The sequence below is a fragment of the Danio rerio genome, chromosome 4 (genome assembly GCF_052040795.2).
Source record: "Danio rerio strain M-AB ecotype USA chromosome 4, GRCz13ab, whole genome shotgun sequence".
NCBI lineage: Eukaryota > Metazoa > Chordata > Actinopteri > Cypriniformes > Danionidae > Danio > Danio rerio.
In genome coordinates, this window is record NC_141024.2 from 22,902,570 (window position 1) to 22,922,222 (window position 19,653).

At 33.4% G+C, this 19,653-nt stretch overlaps 3 protein-coding genes and 2 long non-coding RNA genes across 22 annotated transcripts in view; 2 read left to right on the forward strand and 3 right to left on the reverse strand.

Moving 5' to 3' along the window:
• The window catches only part of golgb1 (golgin B1), a 25,955-nt gene extending 25,765 nt beyond the window's left edge, over positions 1-190 (reverse strand). For both annotated transcript variants that reach the window (XM_087248233.1, XM_087248232.1), the window contains exon 1: positions 93-190. The gene's annotated coding sequence lies outside the window, so the exon portion shown is untranslated. The remainder of the gene's footprint in view (positions 1-92) is intronic.
• LOC101884046 (uncharacterized) overlaps positions 1-4,072 on the forward strand; it is a 4,324-nt gene extending 252 nt beyond the window's left edge. Inside the window, exon 2 of the long non-coding RNA XR_015483181.1 lies at positions 150-4,072. This is a non-coding gene — a long non-coding RNA (uncharacterized LOC101884046). The remainder of the gene's footprint in view (positions 1-149) is intronic.
• Positions 4,073-4,338: 266 nt separating this feature from the next.
• Positions 4,339-11,473, forward strand: guca1aa (guanylate cyclase activator 1Aa). The gene is made up of 4 exons (NM_131870.2): positions 4,339-4,608; positions 9,901-10,050; positions 10,148-10,241; positions 10,427-11,473. The coding sequence occupies exons 1-4, from the start codon at positions 4,411-4,413 to the stop codon at positions 10,552-10,554; spliced, it is 570 nt and encodes a 189-aa protein (NP_571945.2). The 5' UTR covers positions 4,339-4,410; the 3' UTR covers positions 10,555-11,473.
• On the reverse strand, positions 4,727-7,752 carry LOC147844716 (uncharacterized). Its single transcript, XR_015483182.1, has 2 exons — positions 6,260-7,752; positions 4,727-5,511 (listed from the first exon to the last, which is right to left on the reverse strand). It is a non-coding gene; the product is annotated as an uncharacterized LOC147844716 (long non-coding RNA).
• A 3,239-nt stretch (positions 11,474-14,712) lies between the features above and the next one.
• The window catches only part of orc5 (origin recognition complex, subunit 5), a 70,457-nt gene continuing 65,516 nt past the window's right edge, over positions 14,713-19,653 (reverse strand). For all 17 annotated transcript variants that reach the window (XM_087246397.2, XM_087246401.2, XM_087246409.2 and 14 more), the window contains 7 exons: positions 18,468-18,558; positions 18,327-18,379; positions 17,094-17,206; positions 16,966-17,013; positions 16,764-16,874; positions 15,547-15,659; positions 14,713-14,975 (listed from right to left, as the gene is read on the reverse strand). In XM_087246397.2, coding sequence (XP_087102523.1) covers positions 14,930-14,975; positions 15,547-15,659; positions 16,764-16,874; positions 16,966-17,013; positions 17,094-17,206; positions 18,327-18,379; positions 18,468-18,558 — 575 coding nt within the window. In that variant the 3' untranslated portion in view covers positions 14,713-14,929. The remainder of the gene's footprint in view (positions 14,976-15,546; positions 15,660-16,763; positions 16,875-16,965; positions 17,014-17,093; positions 17,207-18,326; positions 18,380-18,467; positions 18,559-19,653) is intronic.

Here is a 19,653-nt window from a genome sequence, read left to right on the forward strand (position 1 = left end):
AGCCATATTTACAAATGTACTTGCGGTTGTGCATGTCAGCGGCTGAATGCATTTAGAGACAGCTTGTTAAAGTTAAAACGCAGGAAATGTACCTGTTTAATCGGCGCCGGGAAGAACTGCGTGGTTTATTTGATCAATTTCGTCTCCAGGATTCCAGAGCCACATCACCAAACATCCCGGAAACAGAAACGCAGCGCTGCGATTGGACCGCACAAGGAAGCGTCTGAAAACTGCAAGAGACAGTTTGAGCTGCATTACTGTACACCAAGGCACCATCAACAAGTAAAAAAACGTATAATCATGGTTGTTTGGAGGAGATAATAGAAACCAAAAACATTCTCATTTTCAGGTTTGGAATTGCATAATGGTTCGAAACACAATGGGACGACATGAATTAAAGGTGAATGCGATTATTAATTATGGAAAACAGCTTGGACGAAGTCTGCTTCTATTGGCACACTACACCACTGTGTTTATAAGCTTCATATCTCGCTCTGTGAACGGTTTTGTGGAAGTGATCAAATGGACAACGATGTTTGCAAGATACACAGTAGTGGTGTTTGAATCCATTCATAGGAGGCTCAGCTGGTGGACCAGAAGACGCATTAGGACATCCATAGAGACGATCTCCAGCAGCGACACAGAGTCAGAATGATGAGCAATTCAACATGGATTCAAAGTTTAACTTTCATTTAGTATCCATTAACTCAAACCTCAAGTGATTCCAAGTCTGTTTTCTGTTGAACACTGTTGAGGTGAGTAAATGGTGATATCAATTTATTTTTATTATTCATTTATATTTTAAAACACACAAAGAGAACAATAGGCCTACATGCAAAATTTTGTATTAGAATGTTGCAGTCTGAAGTTTTGGATCATTACAATGAGCTTATTGTAAGCCCTGAGGTCTAGACGATATGGTAAAGTCCGCCACTGTGTCAGAACCACACCTGATAGACTAAAGACTGAACACAACACCTGTTTTTCAGGTCCATAACCAGTATTTGACTGGGAGGAAACAAAGCAGACAACTTCAATAAATATATCTAATTTCATTTTACCTAAGAGTTTATCCTAAGCTGTTGCTTTTTGCCCTTGGTAAATATTTTTAAATCATTACATTTCCATTGAATGCAATCTAGCTGTCATGAACAGTCAAATCATTATTTTTAGCAGTTATTTATATTTTACAAGTTTTATTTAACATATGTGGGGAATATGTGGTTGTATTACATATGTCCTGCAAAAAACTGGGCATTTGAATAATCAGTAAAAAAAAAATAAATAAATAATAATAAGCAAGTCTGTGTAGATAGGTGTATTATTTTTGTGGAATAACCTGAATAAATCCAGCTTTAATATGAGATGATTTAATAGATTTCACATAAGTCAGTTTAATTTACATTTCGCATGTGTGAGCAATGTTTTTAAATCAGATTCTATAATTTTTTTTAAAAAAGTTTTCATAATTTTACATTTGTTATCATTATTATTAGTAGTAGTAGTAGTAGTATTAGTAGTACTGCTTAAACTAAACCAACATATAAGAATCATCCTGTGGCAACTGACTGAATGAGGGACCTATTTTATTTTATTTTTTAAGTTATTGCATTCCCATTTGCAAACTTAAAAAAACCAATAACATAATATAATAAATAAAATTAAGATTAGATAGATTAATTAAGTAATTACTGTAGTTGTTTTTAAAAGGTAAATGTCAGTCAGCTGTTGTTCATTTTAGCAGCTGATTTAATTTTTTCGAAATGTAATGACAAGGTAATACACATTTAGGTGATGTAAAAGTATAGGAAATATGTTGCTAGATTTATGATGGTTAGCAACTTTGGAAACGCACCATTTCAGTCTGGACTGTTGTCTAGTATTTTCTAATAGGCAGATGTGACTTTATGTGCCAGTATACCACATATTAGGCAGTCAAATTTGGAATATTTATTATTACATTAAAGATCCTCCTGACTGTTAAAAGTGTTGAAGTTTCCCTGTAATGAAACTCTCTGGAATTATGAAGTATGTGTTTAAAATCAGTATTAATCTTTATGCCTCAAGATAATAACACTGTGTTCTGAGAACAAACCACTGTCTTGTTCACATTTCTAAAAACTTTTTAAAAAAGTGTAAATATAGCAAGTATAGCAGGTGTTACCACTGTCTGAGCTTGAGAATGAATGCACACGCTGTAAAAACGTGTTGTTGCCTTAATTAAATTCTTTTCATTAAGAATTTCAGTAATTTACAGTAATTCTTTTAAGTTTAAACCTGTATTTGTCTGTATTGTCTGACTTTTTGATCATATTTACTGTGGAGTATTTTGGATCTTTGAAGTATTTTAAATGCTTAATTTCTTGTGAGATATTATCAAACTTTGTTCATTTATTGTTCATTTCAAATGACAGACTGTGTTACTGTTTTACACAACCTGACAGAAGTATTGTCAATGATCCCAGTGGTAAGAGCAACAAATAATAACTTGACTTCTAGTTGATCATTTGGAAAAGTGGTAGAAGGTAGATTTGTCCAATTAATTATCTGTTGAACTTCATCCCAATCATCACAAAAACTGCAGTAGACCTATTGGAACCCGAATGGACCCAAGATTCTCACAGAAGTCAGTCAAGTTTGGTAAAGGAAAAACCATGGTTAAGGGTTACATTCAGTATGGGGGTGTGCGAGAGATTTGCAGAGTGGATGGCAAATTCAACACTTGTGCTGCCCATTACATTACAAACCACAGGAAAGGGATAGCGCTGCTCCTCATACTTCAGCCTCCACATCAAAGTTCCTAAAAGCAAAGAAGGTCACGGTGTTTCAGGATTGGCCACCCCATAATTGAGAATGTCTGGGCTAATATGAAGGAGGAGACATTAAGAATGAATCCAAAGAATGTTGACAAACTTTGGGAGTCCTGCAAGAACGCTTTCTTTGCCATTCCAGATGATTTTATTAATAAGTTATTTGAGTCATCCAAGCTTATGGGAGTTATACAAAATATTAATTATTTTTCCACTGCACCATGACTTTTTATTCTATACTGTACATTATTTCTGTTAAGTAACAAGACTTTTTGTCTAAGCAAAGTAAGGCCTTACTGTCCTAATTAAATAATAAAAAAAGCCAGAATGATAATATTTTATTTTGGTAAAATAAGCCACTTCTGATACCAAATGATTATCTAGAAGTCAAGTTATTATCTGTTGTTCCTAAAACTTGGATAGGTGACAAGACTTTTGTCAGGTAGTGTAGAGTTGAAAAACTATGAGGTAGCACTTTATTTTACAGTCCTGATTTGAACATTTATACTATGTATTTATCAAAGCTAGCACATAAATGAGATAATAACAAGGTAGGTACACTGTGGAAAAGCCATTAGTTAACTTTAAAAAAAAAAAGTGAATAAAATCATTGCTTCAAAAGCGATTAGTTGACTTTACTTAAAAGGAGAGTAAACCCATTGCCTTTAAATTAAGTAAATTAACTATGTGCATAACTATTAAAAATAACTTAAGTTTACTTATGTACTTTTTAAAGTAAGGTCAACTTGCCACTTTTAAAGCAACAGGTTTTTACTTTGTTAAATTTTATTCAAGTAACAAATTTTTTTTTACAGTGTAGACTCCATAAAGATACCCCTGAACCTAAACTTAACTCATACAGAAACCGTATATATAACCAGTACTGAAGTTCATGTTAAGAACTGTAAAATAAATTGCAGCCATGTATGATTTTGAATTGTTGAACTATTAATATTGTTGATTATTTACTGAACAATGTAATGAATGTGCTGTGTCTTAAGATGACAATCAAATGCCAGCAAACTGAATTTTTTAGTTTCATTTAAGATTCATTGTACTTTCTCTATATACTTTATTGTTATCTTTAAAAATGCATCTGTAATCATTAGCAAGACTGCGGAAATCTAAAAGTAATTATTGTAAAGGCTGTCACTTCAAAAAAAAAAAAAAAAAACTTGTTAACATGAATGTTCTGTATGATGCATATGATGACGGCTGCAACTTACTAACATGTGACTATCAAAATAAACTTGGAAACGCTTTGTCTGTTGCTCACTTGTGAAGAAATGCTGATGAACGCAGTTGTATCTGTTCACGGGCCATCACATGAGAATGTCTGTCAGCATTGTCCCAAATCTCACATGCAATTACCAATGGCATGGTCATCCTTAAGCCTCACATTCACAGTGAGCTGGATTAGTGGGCGTTAATATCAATAAGATGAAGCTGGCGGGGGGCGTGTCTGGTTCCAAGCTGGTACAAAAACCCCCTGAGGGTCCCACGTCTCTCTCAGGTCCCAGTGTGGAGTGTCTGTGAGAAGCGAATCTCTCGCCTGCACAGCAGACCAGTTGGGCTTCCTGACCTTAAGATCTCCAAAACAATGGGCAATTCAACGGGCAGCACCGTGGACGACCTGCAGGCAGTGGAGATGCATCTGTGGTATAAGAAGTTCATGACAGAGTGTCCATCCGGTCAGCTCACGCTGCATGAGTTTAAGCAGTTCTTCGGGCTCAGGGGTCTGGATCCAGAAGCCAATGCCTACATCGAGCAGATGTTTCGCACCTTTGACATGAACAAGGTGAGTGAAGGATGGGATGTGCTGGAGCTCATGATTGTTTAAAGAAGGCGGTAACAGCTGATGCCTTTCGAAGAGTTTGGAGATGGTGGTGGTTTTTAAAAGAGAATTTCAGCTCAGCTACAGTGTTTGAAGTTTCATTTTTTATTAAAACTCCTAGTTTAAGTATTATTACTTTCTATTACATCAGACTTTAAGCAGTTTTTTATTCATGTCACATTGATTTACAGTTGAAGGCAACTTTATTTGTCTCTCTGAGAAAATTGTATTCCGTTTCAAATAATTTCCAATTTTCAACAAAGCAGGGATATTTTTGCTGCATTTCCTACAGTATATAAATACATATTTTCATATATTCACTACAGAACAAACCACTGCTGTTCAATGACTTGCCAAATTAACCTAACTTTACTAGTTCATATAATAAACCCAATAAAACCTCAACATTGCACTTTAACCTAAATACTTAAAAGGAAATTAATTATTTAAACTGTTGTTTAAAAATATGTTTGAAAAAAATCCTGTTAAACAGCACTTGGTTAATAGTTGAAAATGGATAAATAGAGGCATCAGGGTGGCGAAGTGGGTAGCACAATCGCCTCACAGCAAGGTCGCTGGTTCAAGCCCCGGCTGGGTCAATTGGCATTTCTGTGTGGAGTTTGCATGTTCTCCCTGTGTTCACATGGGTTTTTTTTTCTGGGTGCTTCTGTTTCTCCCACAGTTCAAAGGCATGCGCCAAGCTAAATTGGCCATAGTGTATGTGTGTGAATGTATGTGTGTGAATGCAAGAGTTTATTGGTGTTTCTCAGTGTTGGGTTGCGGCTGAAAGGGCATCCGCTGTGTAAAACATATGCTGGATAAGTTGGTGGTTCATTCCACTGTGGCGACCCCTGATTAATAAAGGGACTAAGCCGAAAAAGAAAATTAATTAATGGATAAACAGAAATTTTGATAATGAGGAATTTTGATACATTATTCAACCACCTTTGATCCAAAAAGCTGTGGATAATAGTTGGATTTCTGATACATTCTGGTATATATAAATACACAGTAAAATATATTACTGCCTTTAAATTTTTATTGAATTAAATTAACTTTCTAGTCACCACAACTTACACTGAGACTAAAAATATTAAATTACTTTGTATAATTCAGAAATACATTTGTTTCATGACTTTTGGTAATTTTTTTAAAACTGTGCATATACAAATGTTTCTACTTTGATAAAAAAAAAACAATCCAGTTTCTGGATTTGAGTAAAATGTTAAATATTTTTTAAAATTTGTAAGCATTTTTGGCAGATTAACAGATGTTTTCCGTTGTGTGTTTAAAAAATCAGTTATACCATGAAATATTGGTTCCTAAATTCTTTTGAAGTTAAAACATGGGTTTTATGGTGACTAAAATGAACAAACATGGCACCTTTAAAACATTTGGTTTTTGCACACAATAAAGTAAACAAAGTAAGCACGTCATCAGCAGTTAGCATTACAAAAGTGGTGTCCATAACTTTTTTTCCCATGGCTGTATGTATCATTCATTTTCCTTGGGCTTAGTCCCTTTATTGATCTGGGGTCGCCACAGCAGAATGAATTGCCAACTTATCCAGCATATGTTTAACACAGCGGATGCCCTTCCAGCCGCAACCCAGTACTGGGAAACATCCAAACACAGTCATTCACACACATACATTATGCCCAATTTAGTTTATTCAATTCACCTGTACCGCATGTCTTTGGACTGTGGGGGAAACCGGAGCCCCCCAGAGCCTGTATGTATCATATGTAATGATAAACCATATCTGTTAATCACCATCTCCAAGTCCTCAAGTCAGCACACGTGAGTTGATTATTTGTCGAGTCAGATGACCGCAAAGCTTGGATCATTCTCACTGTGTTGTCTGGCTCTGTGTTTATAGCGCTATATTTGGCACTTCATGTCAGTCTTTATTTACAGTGACTCATATTAATACCTTGAATAATGAGCTTATCTATGAGATTAAGATTTACAGATTGTTGAACAAGACTGTATTACAGAAAGTGATCCCATTCACGTGCAGCAACAGCCGATTTACTTCTACAAATGTTTATAATGGAGTCCCGATGGAATTGTCAGTACAGAAACTTGCTGCTCACATCTTGATATGAGAAAATAACACAAGACTCCCAGCATGCATTTCAAACATGCTCAGCTTAATTACAGTATATAATGAGTGTGATTAATTAAATATGCCTCATCAAACTCCACGTGGAGTGGAAAAAATAATAATTATAAGGAAATTAATCAAGCATTGGGTAAATCAAAAATGTTATCATCAACCACTAGGTAATGACAACAGAGCAAAATTATTTTAGTCACTTAAAAAAAAAAATAACCTACCAATCAAAGGTTTGGGGTTCCGTAGGATTTTTGAAGGTTTTAAAATAAGCTTCTCCTGCTAACCAAGGCTGCATTTATTTAATCAAAATACAGTACAAAAAGTAAAATTGTGAAATGTAAATGCACTATAAAATAACTATTCAAAAGTAGTTTATTATTTAATTTAATCATGTATTCCAAAGATTTTAAAGATGAATTGTCAGCTTCATTACTCCAGTCTTTAGAGTCACATGATCCTTCAGAAATCACTCTAATATTAATTATTAATAGTAATATTAAAAGTAAAAGCAATAATGACTGGAGTAATAATTTCATTTAAAACTATACAATAAGAAAACAGTTATTTAAAATTTTGATAAGTATTTAACAATTTAACTTTTTTTTTTTTACATTTAATGAATGCCCCCTTGAACAAAAATAAATAAAAAAACTGACCCTAAACTTTTATAATATATATTTATTTCTTATTTTGATAATGATCATTCAATTACAATCACTGTGTAAGAAATGATCAATTTATTTATTCAATATTATCAATATCTTAAATGAATATTAAACAGCACAAACTGTCCCCCATATAAATTGAGGCCTGCAAAAGTATCCTAAAATATTTAGTTAATTAACAAAAAAAGATCTATGAAGTTAGATGCATCTTTACAAATGTTTAGCTTTCCAAGCTTATGTCAGTTATATACAGTTGAAGTCAAAATTATTAGCACCCCTTTACATTTTTTATTTTTTAAATGTTTCCCAAATGATGTTTAACAGAGCAAGGAAACTTACACAGAATGTCTGATAATATTTTTTCTTCTGGAGAAAGTCTTATTTGTTTTATTTCGGCTACAATAAAAGCAGCTTTTAATTTATTGGAAAACATGTTAAGGTCAAAATTATTAGCCCCTTTAAGCTATATATTTTTTTTCAATAGAACAAACCATTGTTATACAATAACTTGTCGAACCTGCCTCTTTTCCATTAAACAGAAATTGGGGGAAAAATAAACAGAGGCTAATAATTCAGGGGGGTTAATAATTCTGACTTCAGCGGTACATGTTTAGACAATACTGAAAAAACAATATGCTGCCTTAAATTGTTTATTTGAATAAAATTACTTTTCTATTTATCTCAACTTTTAGCAAATAAATATCAAGTAAAAATATTGGGTAAAAATATCAAGTTACATTTTGCGTAGCTAAAAGAATGTATTTGAAACCTGATTAACGTTAAAATAAGTTAAATTAACACAAAAACATGTTGTCATGACTTTTGTCATATAATTTTTTTTTACAGTGAACAAAACCCCAATGTTTTAACTTGGTAGAGTTGGGAAATCAAAATTTGGTGGAATAACCCTAAGTTTTAATTACATCAAATGAAACCATCTGTTCTTCTGGCCAAACGTGTGCATTTTTGTTTGTTTGTGTGGTTTTTTTTTTTTTTTTTTTTTTGCTGTTGTTGCCATCTGATAATCTATATGCAATCTATATATAGAGAATGATCATCTAAATAGAGAGTATGACTATTCAGACATGCACACATAAGAAAGCCTCAACACACATTTTGCCAATGACCTTCTCTCAGAGCCTGGTCTAGACCGTCTGGGACTTGTGTGGCACAAAGACAGGTGACATTTGGAGGAAAGTGTGTTGACCTGAGGATTATGTCTGTGACCAGCGGCTCTGTCCGTCTCTCAGACGCAGATTTGGAATGGGGCATTAATCCTCCAGAGGGCACCCTCATCATCCTAATCATCACTCTCACCACCACCTCCATCTAAATATGAGAACAAAAGCCACACAGCTGCTTTAGGACACATTATAGACTAGTGTGGAAACATACGCTCAATATTATAGCTTATATTTTAAAACAGATGAGGAATGGGTAAATAGATTGTCATGTCATGATATCATTCAATAAAGATTCTATAACGTGAAGAAAACTGACTAGATCAGATGTAAAACACAATGTAATTCTGATAATTACATTATTCAGAAATAAAGCATGCACTCAAAAAAATACTAGTAAGAACATGGTTAAAATTTGAGGAACAAGCAATAATAAATTAAAATAAATATCTATTTACTAATGATAAATGCACCACACAGGAAAACCTGGTTTATTTAAAATGTATTTCAAGATAAAAATGAATGCAGTTAAACTTCCCTGATTAAATGTACAAAAGATTAAATTGTAATTGTGTTAAATATAAATAAACAATTATTCCAAATACAATTTTAGGCCTAAAGACACATAAAGGATGATTAATCCTCCTGTGAAATTTTTATCTTTTATCAAGTATTTTATTTAACAGAGATGTTCAATATTTTTGAACAGTAGTTTTAATAACTATTTTCTAATAACTAGCTTTTTAGTCTTAAGCATGATGACACTACATAATATTTTACTAGATTTTTTGCCAGGTACTAGTATTCAACTTAAAGTGGCATTTTAATGCTTAACTAGCAAAGTTAGGTTAATTAGGCAAGTCATTGGACAACAGTGGTTTAGTCTGTAGCCAAATAAATCAATAAAAGCTAATATTGACTAAAAGCTGATGTTAAAACAAGAATTAAAAAAATATAATAGCAAATAATTAGAAAAAGAAATTGTTTAACGTCACTTTGAAAATATTTTTAAAAATAATTAAAATTTCACAGAAAAGCTAATTTTACCTTCAATTGAATACATTTATAAATAATAACTAGTCAAAATATATTAAACAAAAACATGGCACTATTTTGGTAATTTATAGGGGGAAAAACAAAAAACTTTAAATTACATTTATTCTTTACAGAATAATAACAAAAATATCTACTCAAACAAAAAAAATTTATTTATTTCTATCTTTTTTGGGTGTAAGTACAAGTGTCAATACTGCATGACGTTTATAAGTTAATGCATTCATGTCCTTTGCAGGACGGCTATATCGACTTTATGGAGTACGTGGCCGCTCTGAGTCTTGTGATGAGAGGAAAAATGGAGCACAAATTACGCTGGTATTTCAGACTCTATGATGTTGATGGGAATGGATGCATAGACAGATATGAGCTGCTGAACATCATAAAGGTAAGGAAGATTATACCACTAAATATGCACTAGATAGCTATAAGAAAACATTAAAGAAGAATGTTTTATTTTGGACTTATGCTTTATCTTATGTTAGGCCATTCGTGCCATCAATGGAAGCGAGACCCAGGAATCGAGCGCTGAAGAGTTCACAAACAGAGTGTTTGAAAGGATCGACATCAATGGGGATGGTGAGGAATTGTAAACAGATTTTGATAGTTCATATATTAACTATTATAAAGCATTACCAATCCGAAAAATAGTAATAATAATAATATTTCTTTCCATTAGATAGAACAAGTTTGCCCGCAGTTTCTTGCTTTGAGACTAATTGCTTCTTGGTTCAACTTGTGATTGAATGCTATCTATTTAACAGGGGAGCTCTCGCTGGATGAGTTTGTAGCAGGGGCTCGCAGTGATGAAGAGTTTATGGAGGTGATGATGAAGAGTTTGGACCTCACACACATCGTGGCCATGATCCATAACCGGAGACACAGCGTTTAAAAGACTGTTCAAATGTTTGGAAAACAGGACAGAGATGCTCCCTCATCAAATCTCCACTGTCTAATGCTAAAACCGTTTAGTGCACAAACAATCATTTCAAACTGAGACTGAGCTAAAGAGGCCAAGAGATGAAATTAGACTGGGACGTCCCACATCTAATAAACTGACTGTTTCCCAAAAAACAGCCTTCTTCAGAAAGAGGCTTCATGGGAAAAGAATCAGGAAGATGTTAACTTCCATTTATGAGGTTTTTACTTTTTTTTATTGAGATATTTTTGTTGTCAAAAATAGAGATAGCTTATGATCAAATATATTTTTAAAATATATATATTTTTTTTCTGTATTAAATGCCTCACCAAAAGACATGTATAAATTGTTTACTTACAAAAGATTAGCAACAATTACATTTTTGAGCAAAAGTTTGGGTTCAATAAGATTTTTTTAAAATATATAAAAGTATTTTATGATCACCAAAGTTGCATTTAATTGATTAAAATAAACAGTAAAATAGAAACATTTAGTACTGTATTAATATTAACAAGAAGCATAATAGAAATATGACACATGAAAGATTAAAAGCTTTTAATTTTCACTTAATAATAATAATAACAACAACAACATTAATAATAATAATACTCCTAGGATGGTAAAGCCTAATATTCAGCATCATTACACTTAACTTAATCATATCATTCAGTGTCACATGATCCTTCAAAAATCAGTCTAATATGCTGATTTCCTCAAGGTAAGCAAGTAATTAGCACTATCATTGTAGAAAACAGGAATTAGTTTTGACATTGCAAACATCTGTACTGTCACTCCTGATCGATTTAATTAATCAGTTGAATGCATCTTTGTCAAAAACAATAATATAAAATAAATAAATAAATAATATTAATAAGAATCATTTCTTAAAAAAGAAAAAAAACTTAGACCCCAAACTTTCCAGCAAAAGATTTTGTGTTTAATAGATGTGTAATAAACATCTAAATGTATACAGCTTGGCTAAAACAAGGCTAAACTTGGGCTGTCAGTGAAAATCTAAGAGACATCTAAGAATAGCCCAAAACTAGACTAGTCATCCAATAGACAGATTAGACAGACTTTATTTGTGTAGTCATTCATTTCTGTTTATTTGATGACTAGTCTAGTTATGCCCTATTTCTTTAGACATCTATTAGATTTTCACTGACAGCCTAAATTTAGCCTTGTTTTAGCCAAGACGACTGTTTAGATGTCTATAGACAACTTAAAAATGCTTGCTGGGCTTTGAATAATAGTAAGTGTCATTTTTTTGTGTTTAAATAGAATAATAAATCTTATAAATGTTCAAGGGGAGGTGATTTTTGATACTAAGTTTTTATAGCATTTTAGAGGCCAGTGTGATTTACTGTAGTATGTAATATAATTAAATAATTAGTCAAGAATACATATTTTAAACAGTTCTAAATGAATGACTGCACTGCACATTAAACTGTCTGGTCAGGAATCATGTCATATTAGCACATTATTTTAGTTTTTAAAGTGCAGAAGACTGAACATGGCTTGTTCAGTATTAACATAGACACATTATGAAGGTGCCTTCTGTTGTAGGACCCCGTGATCTTTTTAAGCTTGTTAAAAACTGCTTGTGCTTTCATTTGTATATTAAAATATGACTGAAACTGCTGTAAATCGATTCATTGATTACAAACACAGACACCAAAATAACCCGTTACCCTTGAGTCTTCTGTTTAAATTAATGTTTTAATGTATTCAACACAATATCACTGCATCTCTGCAAGTAGTTACTCAGAGTATGAGTAAAAAGATCTTTCAAAAGTACTCAAGAGTAGTGAGTATTACGCTGTGAAAAGCTAATGCATTAACAGGATGTGTGTAAACGTAACATTCTGTAGTGCATTTAGTTATTGTCCAGCAAGCACACAACATCAGACTTTAATATTTGGTTAGGTTGTTATGTCAGGTGACCAAAATTCAATGTCTAGCCAGCATCTAAGGACAAAGTTATTTTGATTATCACTAACGATGTGAAATGAGGTTAAAGTTTCTTTAATTTTAGGTTTTGTTAGAAAGTGACCAAAATCCAGTGTCGAGCCAACATCTTAAACCAACATATTGTTGATGTCAAATACTGACATTTATTCGTCAGGTACGACAACCAAAAACCAACATCTGATAGACATCATAGTAGTAATGTCCACACAACGTCAAGCTGTAACATCATTAGATGTTGATATTTGGTTGATTTTAGATTGGTTGTTGGACACTGCCGTCAACCTGATTTTCATTTCCAAACAAAATGCAACATCGCGATGACGTCAAGGTACAAACATCATGTTGATGTCTTGTGCCTGCTGGCCGGCCATTATACAGTAAACATTCATCATCTTCTCATCAGTGACATGCATCTGAACAGTCTCTGGGTCAATGCATGTAAAGATCTTGGGCATCTTCTTGGACACTTTTAGTGCTTCCAAAGAGTTTGTTCTGATTATAAAGCGCCCATGTCTTGAGGTAGTTGATTATGATGTGATTTACCTTCTATGTGCAATTTGATTAGACAGGAATCGCAGGTCTGATTTTTCTCATCCCCATAGACAAGAAAAAATAGTGACTTCAGGTTAAGGAAAGAGCGGAGTACCGATACTGTACTAAAATGTGCTCAAATGAAAATAAAAGCACACATTTTTAAAACTACTAAGTAAATTACAATTTCTGATCACAGTAGTATTTGTACTTTGTTACTTTACACCACTGCCTCCAATGGAATTGACTAGACAAATGTAAAATAACATAAAAACACTTATGTTTGAAAGTAAAAGTAAATCAGTTAATTAAGAATTTTTCAAAAGTGACAGCAGTGATATTAATAAACAGCGAAAGACCTACCGGAATTACATTAAACATGGTTTTCAGTTTCATATTGGTTATTTTTTTGCCTAATGTTAAATTTATTAGTGATTTTCTATTTCTAACTACTTTAATTTTATATAAGCTAGTAGTTTTGTCTCTGTGAAATATACATGTAAGTTAAATCAAAACAACTACATATTTTGTTTTACTACTTTTTTGTTTTGTTATATTTCAGCTAAACCAGTGAAATGTTTGGAAATGCAGGTGAATCCTTGAACAACTGGTCTGACTGGAGCAGAAGAAAAATTATTTTTAAAAAACTATAATTTTTAAATAAAACATGAAGACAAGGATAAATATTGTAATATTACTTAATGCTTTACTAACATTCTCTTTGCTATAGTTTATCGATATTTTTGAAATCATGAAAATAATAGTTAAAAAGTTCTGAAAACAAAACAGACACTTTTTTTTAAAAACTCTGGTCCCTTTAACTACAGAAGACTGAACGTCTGAAAAGCTGAACAAACACACTACAACACTGAAAAGCCTCATCACAATCAATCACTTACACTCCTCTGCACAGTTTTTCTCCTTGATCCTCATTTAGCTGTCGTTCTGGCATGTGTTTGTCTACATCTGAGAGGCTGATTGGTATTCATGCCAGCTTCACCATCTTGTTGCGACAGGATAAGGAGGTCAATCCACTGAGCTTCTGCAGAGGAGTCAAATATCACAAAACATGTTTGTAATATAGATACGCCACTCACTTTAAATGTGACATACAACTGTGGCATTACCATGAAGTCTGGGGGAGATATGATGAGATGTCTGCCATGCTGCAAAAAACACTGGATGAGAAACAGCAGAGTGGAATAAAGCCTAATAGATGTAAACATATCATTATTTTACAGTAACAATCCATAGCAAAGCTTGTACCTGTCATTGACATTTAGTTTAACTCATTTTGAGTGCAATATTAGTTTCAAAGTTTGGGGAAAGTAATAAATAAATATAGAACAGTTCAGCATCTATATTACTTTCAGATTTAAATGGCCATTTGAAGGCTTTCTATTCGTTATGGATAAATATATACAAAAACAATTCAAACAAGTTCGCCATAACAATAATGAATTTCACTTATAAATCTGTTCAAACAGAAAACGGCAACTTCTTAATACTGCTTATAATATTTTACAGCGTTTGGTCAATGTAAGACACAAAAACATTTTTTTTTTAATCTTACTATCCCTAAACTATTGAACGAAAACTAGTTAATAAAAAATACATGAAGACCCACTATTTTAACAAACTATACAGCTTTTATTACACCAGTATTAGGTTACAGTGTGCCACACGATAAATTCCCCTTAAGGAAGGAGACCCTTGGATAAATTGTGAGTATTTTTCCATGATACCATCTGATTAGACTAGTAATGCAGAAAGCTCCTGTAACATCAGTCCATAAAGCTCTCCAAGTGTTTTGTCCAAGCAGATCTTCATTTCCACTGCAGCAGATTTACAGGAAGTCATACAGATACTTCACCACATCAAAACTTACGGTTCTAGTAGGAAACACAAAGAAATGAACAACAATTTAGCACACAACCAAATTTGTACTCACATTAGGGATACAACGGTTAGACGATTTCACTATTAACTGCGCTTTAATGAATATATCGTAAAGGCTTTTCAACACCGCATTTCTGCACGAAACAAAGTTATGCCAACTGTATGCTAGTCTAAAGTTCCAAGCTTGTACACAAGGCCAATATGCAAGCACATTGGATTAAAGGTTGATTTTAACTATGGCTTAACTATTTATCTCATCAATGTTCTGTAATTTATTGTCAGTGTACTTATGTTCAAATGCCAAAAACGTTTTTTACTTATTTTTTAGTCAAAAAAGAGAAATTGACTATTATTTGTTGGCTACTAAGCAGCAATAACTAACACTTTAAAACATAAGAAGGTTTCATATAATTTTTTAAACTAGTGTTTTGAAATTAATTAAGGCATAATAACCGTGATAATCGTGAAACCATGATTGTTCCTCATACTATAATCGTACAACCAAAATCTATTATTGTTGCATGCCTCTATTACCGTTGCATGCATGTATATACACTCACAGACCTGGATATTGCCAGAATGAAGTCCAGTGAAACAGCACATTTGTATTTGGGTGAGTCCAGCTGGTCATCATGTCCCACCTGAGAGAGAAGCTGCAGAGTAACTAGAGATGAAATCTGAAAGACAGAAAGCAAAACAACTGTATTTCTGCATATCATATCACTATTATTCTAAAAGTACAATACTAATGTCACTATAGCCCCATTCAGATTACACTATTTTCCCCCAATTTCGACATGAAAACAGTCACCATGGTTGTCATGGGGATTCATACAAATTGGAATCATATAGTGCAAGACAACTTATACCATGACTGCCACGCTTCACAATATGTCAATGCAGAAAGCTAGCATGTTTTACATGAGGCTTACATGTCATGACAATCGAAGACTAATACTTTTCTGACCAAAATAAACTTTCTTAGAAAGGTTGTTTGAATTTAAATGCTATAAAAAATTATTATACATTACTATAATAAATTAAGTAGAGTAGGTTTTCAATCAAGTTTTACAATTTCACAAGAAATTACAAAGAGCGACGCTTAAATTAAACAATATCAAGGTTTTAACTAGATTTTATTTAGCTGAAAATCGTTATTTTAAAATAAAAAACAAAATGATCTATAAACAGGCAACGCAGTGGCACAGTAGATGGTGCTGTTGCCTCACAGCAAGAAGGTCACTGGTTCGAGCCTCTGCGTTTCTGTGTGGAGTTTGCTTGGTCTCCCTGCGTTCGCGTGGGTTTCCTCCGGGTGCTCCGGTTTCCCCCACAGTCCAAAGACATGCTGTACAGGTGAATTGGGTAGGCTAAACTGTCCTTAGTGTATGAGTGTGTGAATAAGTGTGTGTGGATGTTTCCAAGAGATGGATTGCGGATGGAAGGGCATCCGTTGCGTAAAAAACATGCTGGATAAGTTGGCGGTTCATTCCGCTGTGGCGACCCCAGATTAATAAAGGGACTAAGCCGAAAAGAAAATGAATGAATGAATGATCTAGAAACCCACACACAAACAAATAAAAAAAGTTGAAATACTGCCACCCAGTGTCTAACATGTTCCCAAAACTTTAGAGTTGTTTTTTTAGCTATTGCTGCCACATTGTACATAAAACCACAAAACAAATTGCATATTGCTTTTTTCGGAAATGAACATTTCTGCAAAAACATTTTTTATTTATAAAACAATTGTATGCCAAATGTCATCATCCAATCAACTAATTTACCTGTGAGAAGATACTGGCTGTAGGAGCGACTCTGCTATCGACCACACTGTAGAAAATGGCCAACAGTCGGTCAAGAGGAAAAGGCTTCGGTCCCAACAGGTGGTTACTAGTCTGCAGAAAAAAAGCAGAAAAAATAAATTAAACCTGTAAGAACGGCAGCAATAAACAATATAGATCATGAAAAATACTAGCAACTCCATACCTTTTCATGTTTCTTCAAGAAATTAGTCTTTTTGATTTTTCCATGACTCTGAAACACAAAAAAGCTCTTAGTGGTCAGAAGATATATTCTTTATTAAAATATTCATTAAGTTTAAATCATATCCTCACTTTCAGGAAGAAGCGTCGATCTGTGCGCGCAGGGTTAAAGGATGCCAGATACGCAGCGATCAGCAGAAACTTGGAGTAATATGGCAGCTCTATGTGAGCATGTGCTGATAAACCTAAGGGAAGGGAAAGAAAGGGAATTTTTAAATTAACAAAGTTTTTTTTAGTCACCTTTACAAACTTTCTTCAGTGACAGAACAAAATGCCAACAAAACTCTTTCAAATCTTCAACATTATCCATAAAGCCATAATGTTAAATAGTAGATGTATTCCAGCTGTTTTATACATTATAAAAAATCTAAATATTTGAATATAAATAGATTAATTTGTCTAATCTATTTTTTTTCCTTTATTTTTTCTGTCTCAATTTGTTAGTTTAGCTTATGCCAATAAATAACACCAATAAACAAAATGCATAAATATTTTCTACATGCTCTTCTTATTGACTGGTATCAACAAATGGAACATATTTTTGTTTTAATTTGACGAATAGCAATCCATTAAATTAAAATATTTCTTTTTATATGTTACTGAATTCAACTGGTGTCAATTTACCAGAACTTAATCTATGTTAAGCTGCTTTGAAACAATCTACAGTGTAAAAAGCACTATAGAAATAAAGATTAATTGAATGATTTAATAAACTGTGTGTCATGCAACACAATACAATGTTCCCTCCAGAATTTTATAGTTTGTTTTTTTATCATACCCATTTCAAACTTCAAAATGCAGTTGATTAATTGTCATACTATACATACAAACAGATGGTGGCAGATACAAATTCTTGTTCAATGCCATTAAACTGCTGGCCACTGCCATGCTTTCATCCTGTCGCAAAATGTAGCAAAAAATGTAGTGTGATTAAAATCTGTGTCTATACTGCATTTCCATAATACAACTAAAATAGGAAACTCCACTTCAATGAATTTGTTTAAATAATAACTACTTCAATAAAAACTCTTACACTGTAAATCCATATTATATTGTCCTAATATGTTAATATTGAAATATTGATGTGTATGTTAATGCACTGATAGTGAAATATGACTCATCAGGGCAGCCCATCGGCTAATGTGAGGGCCAATAGAAGTACAAATCTTGGCACTCTATGCAGGAAAAGCAGTGGACCCAATTTCCAATACGCCTGTGAGATGCCAGCAGATGGTCCATGAGGGCACGACTGAGGCCTCTGCTGTCCTGTCTGAACATGCAGAGTGTGTGATTGTGTGTGTGTACCTCTGAGAGCTGTGGCCTCCTTCTCGTCCATCTGCTGCTGCTCCCACTGTACACTAATAGCAGAAAACCCAAAAACACAAACATTCAGTGCCTGATGACACACAAACTCAACCTCAAACACCATACATGAACTGCACAGACCTGGACACCTCTCGGAGGTAAACTGTCTGCATGGCTCTATGCAGATGGGGCTCGATGTTCTTCCATAACTTGTGGATATCACTCTCTTTGGCTGAAAAAAACAAAAAATAAGATGATTACAAGATGATTATTGCCTACTTCGATAATGCTGTTGTTTTCAGTTTCTCGTGTTCTTTTGACTGTGAAACAAACAACGCCCTGGTTCAGTACTGACAATTTGTGGACAAATCTTGACTTATTTTAATGATATGCGTTTAGATTTGGTCAAGTGCAACATTTAGAAATATGTACCAGGTGCCATATTGCCATCGAGTATCAGTTTTTGATAAAAATGTGACTAGGGCTGCACGATTAATCCAAAAAAAAAAAAAAAAAAAAAAAAAGATTGTGATCTTGATTCAACCCCCTACAACACGATCTTAATCCAGCATTTTTAAGATTCAGCCAATTAACCGTGAACTACGCGTTTACCACTCTGCAGTTAAAGTGACACAGAAAGAGAGCATATCAATTAAACGATCATATCGCATTTTAGAGTTATGTTTACGACAAACATTTGATTTTTTTTTCATATCAAACACAGGGTGTTGTGCATGAGAAAAACATTTAACAGCAGCAGTATAACTACTAAAGGAATCTGGTAATTTTACCAAAAAAAATGTTGTCAATGACAGATTGCAAGCATATGTCTCAAACATAATAATTCAACTTCAGAATTATGAATACTTGTATTCTGATGTAATCACTTTATTACACATTAATAACCAGGAGAAATTTAAAGTTTATTCAAGTCCACAATACCAAGTCTGTACAAAAGTTTGCATTTTGACCAATAGTAGAGTTACACATACTGTAGGCTTAATATTATTAGTGTTGTTTTACTATATGTTTGAGAATAATAATAGCCTACTGATGTGAATCTTCATTTTACATCTACTGAATCATGAGAAAATTGTGATCTTCATTTTAAGCAAAGAAAAAAAATTGTCATTGTCATTCTAGCCAGAATCATGCAGCCATAATTGTGACAGACAAGTATTTTTTTGAAGCTTTGGTTGTTGAGTTAACATTGGGTTTGTACTATGCCAGCAGTGTTTAAACTCGGTCATAGAGGGTCGGTGTCCTGGAGAGTTTAGATCTAACCCTAATCAAACAAACCTGAAGCAGCTAATAAAGCTCTTACTAG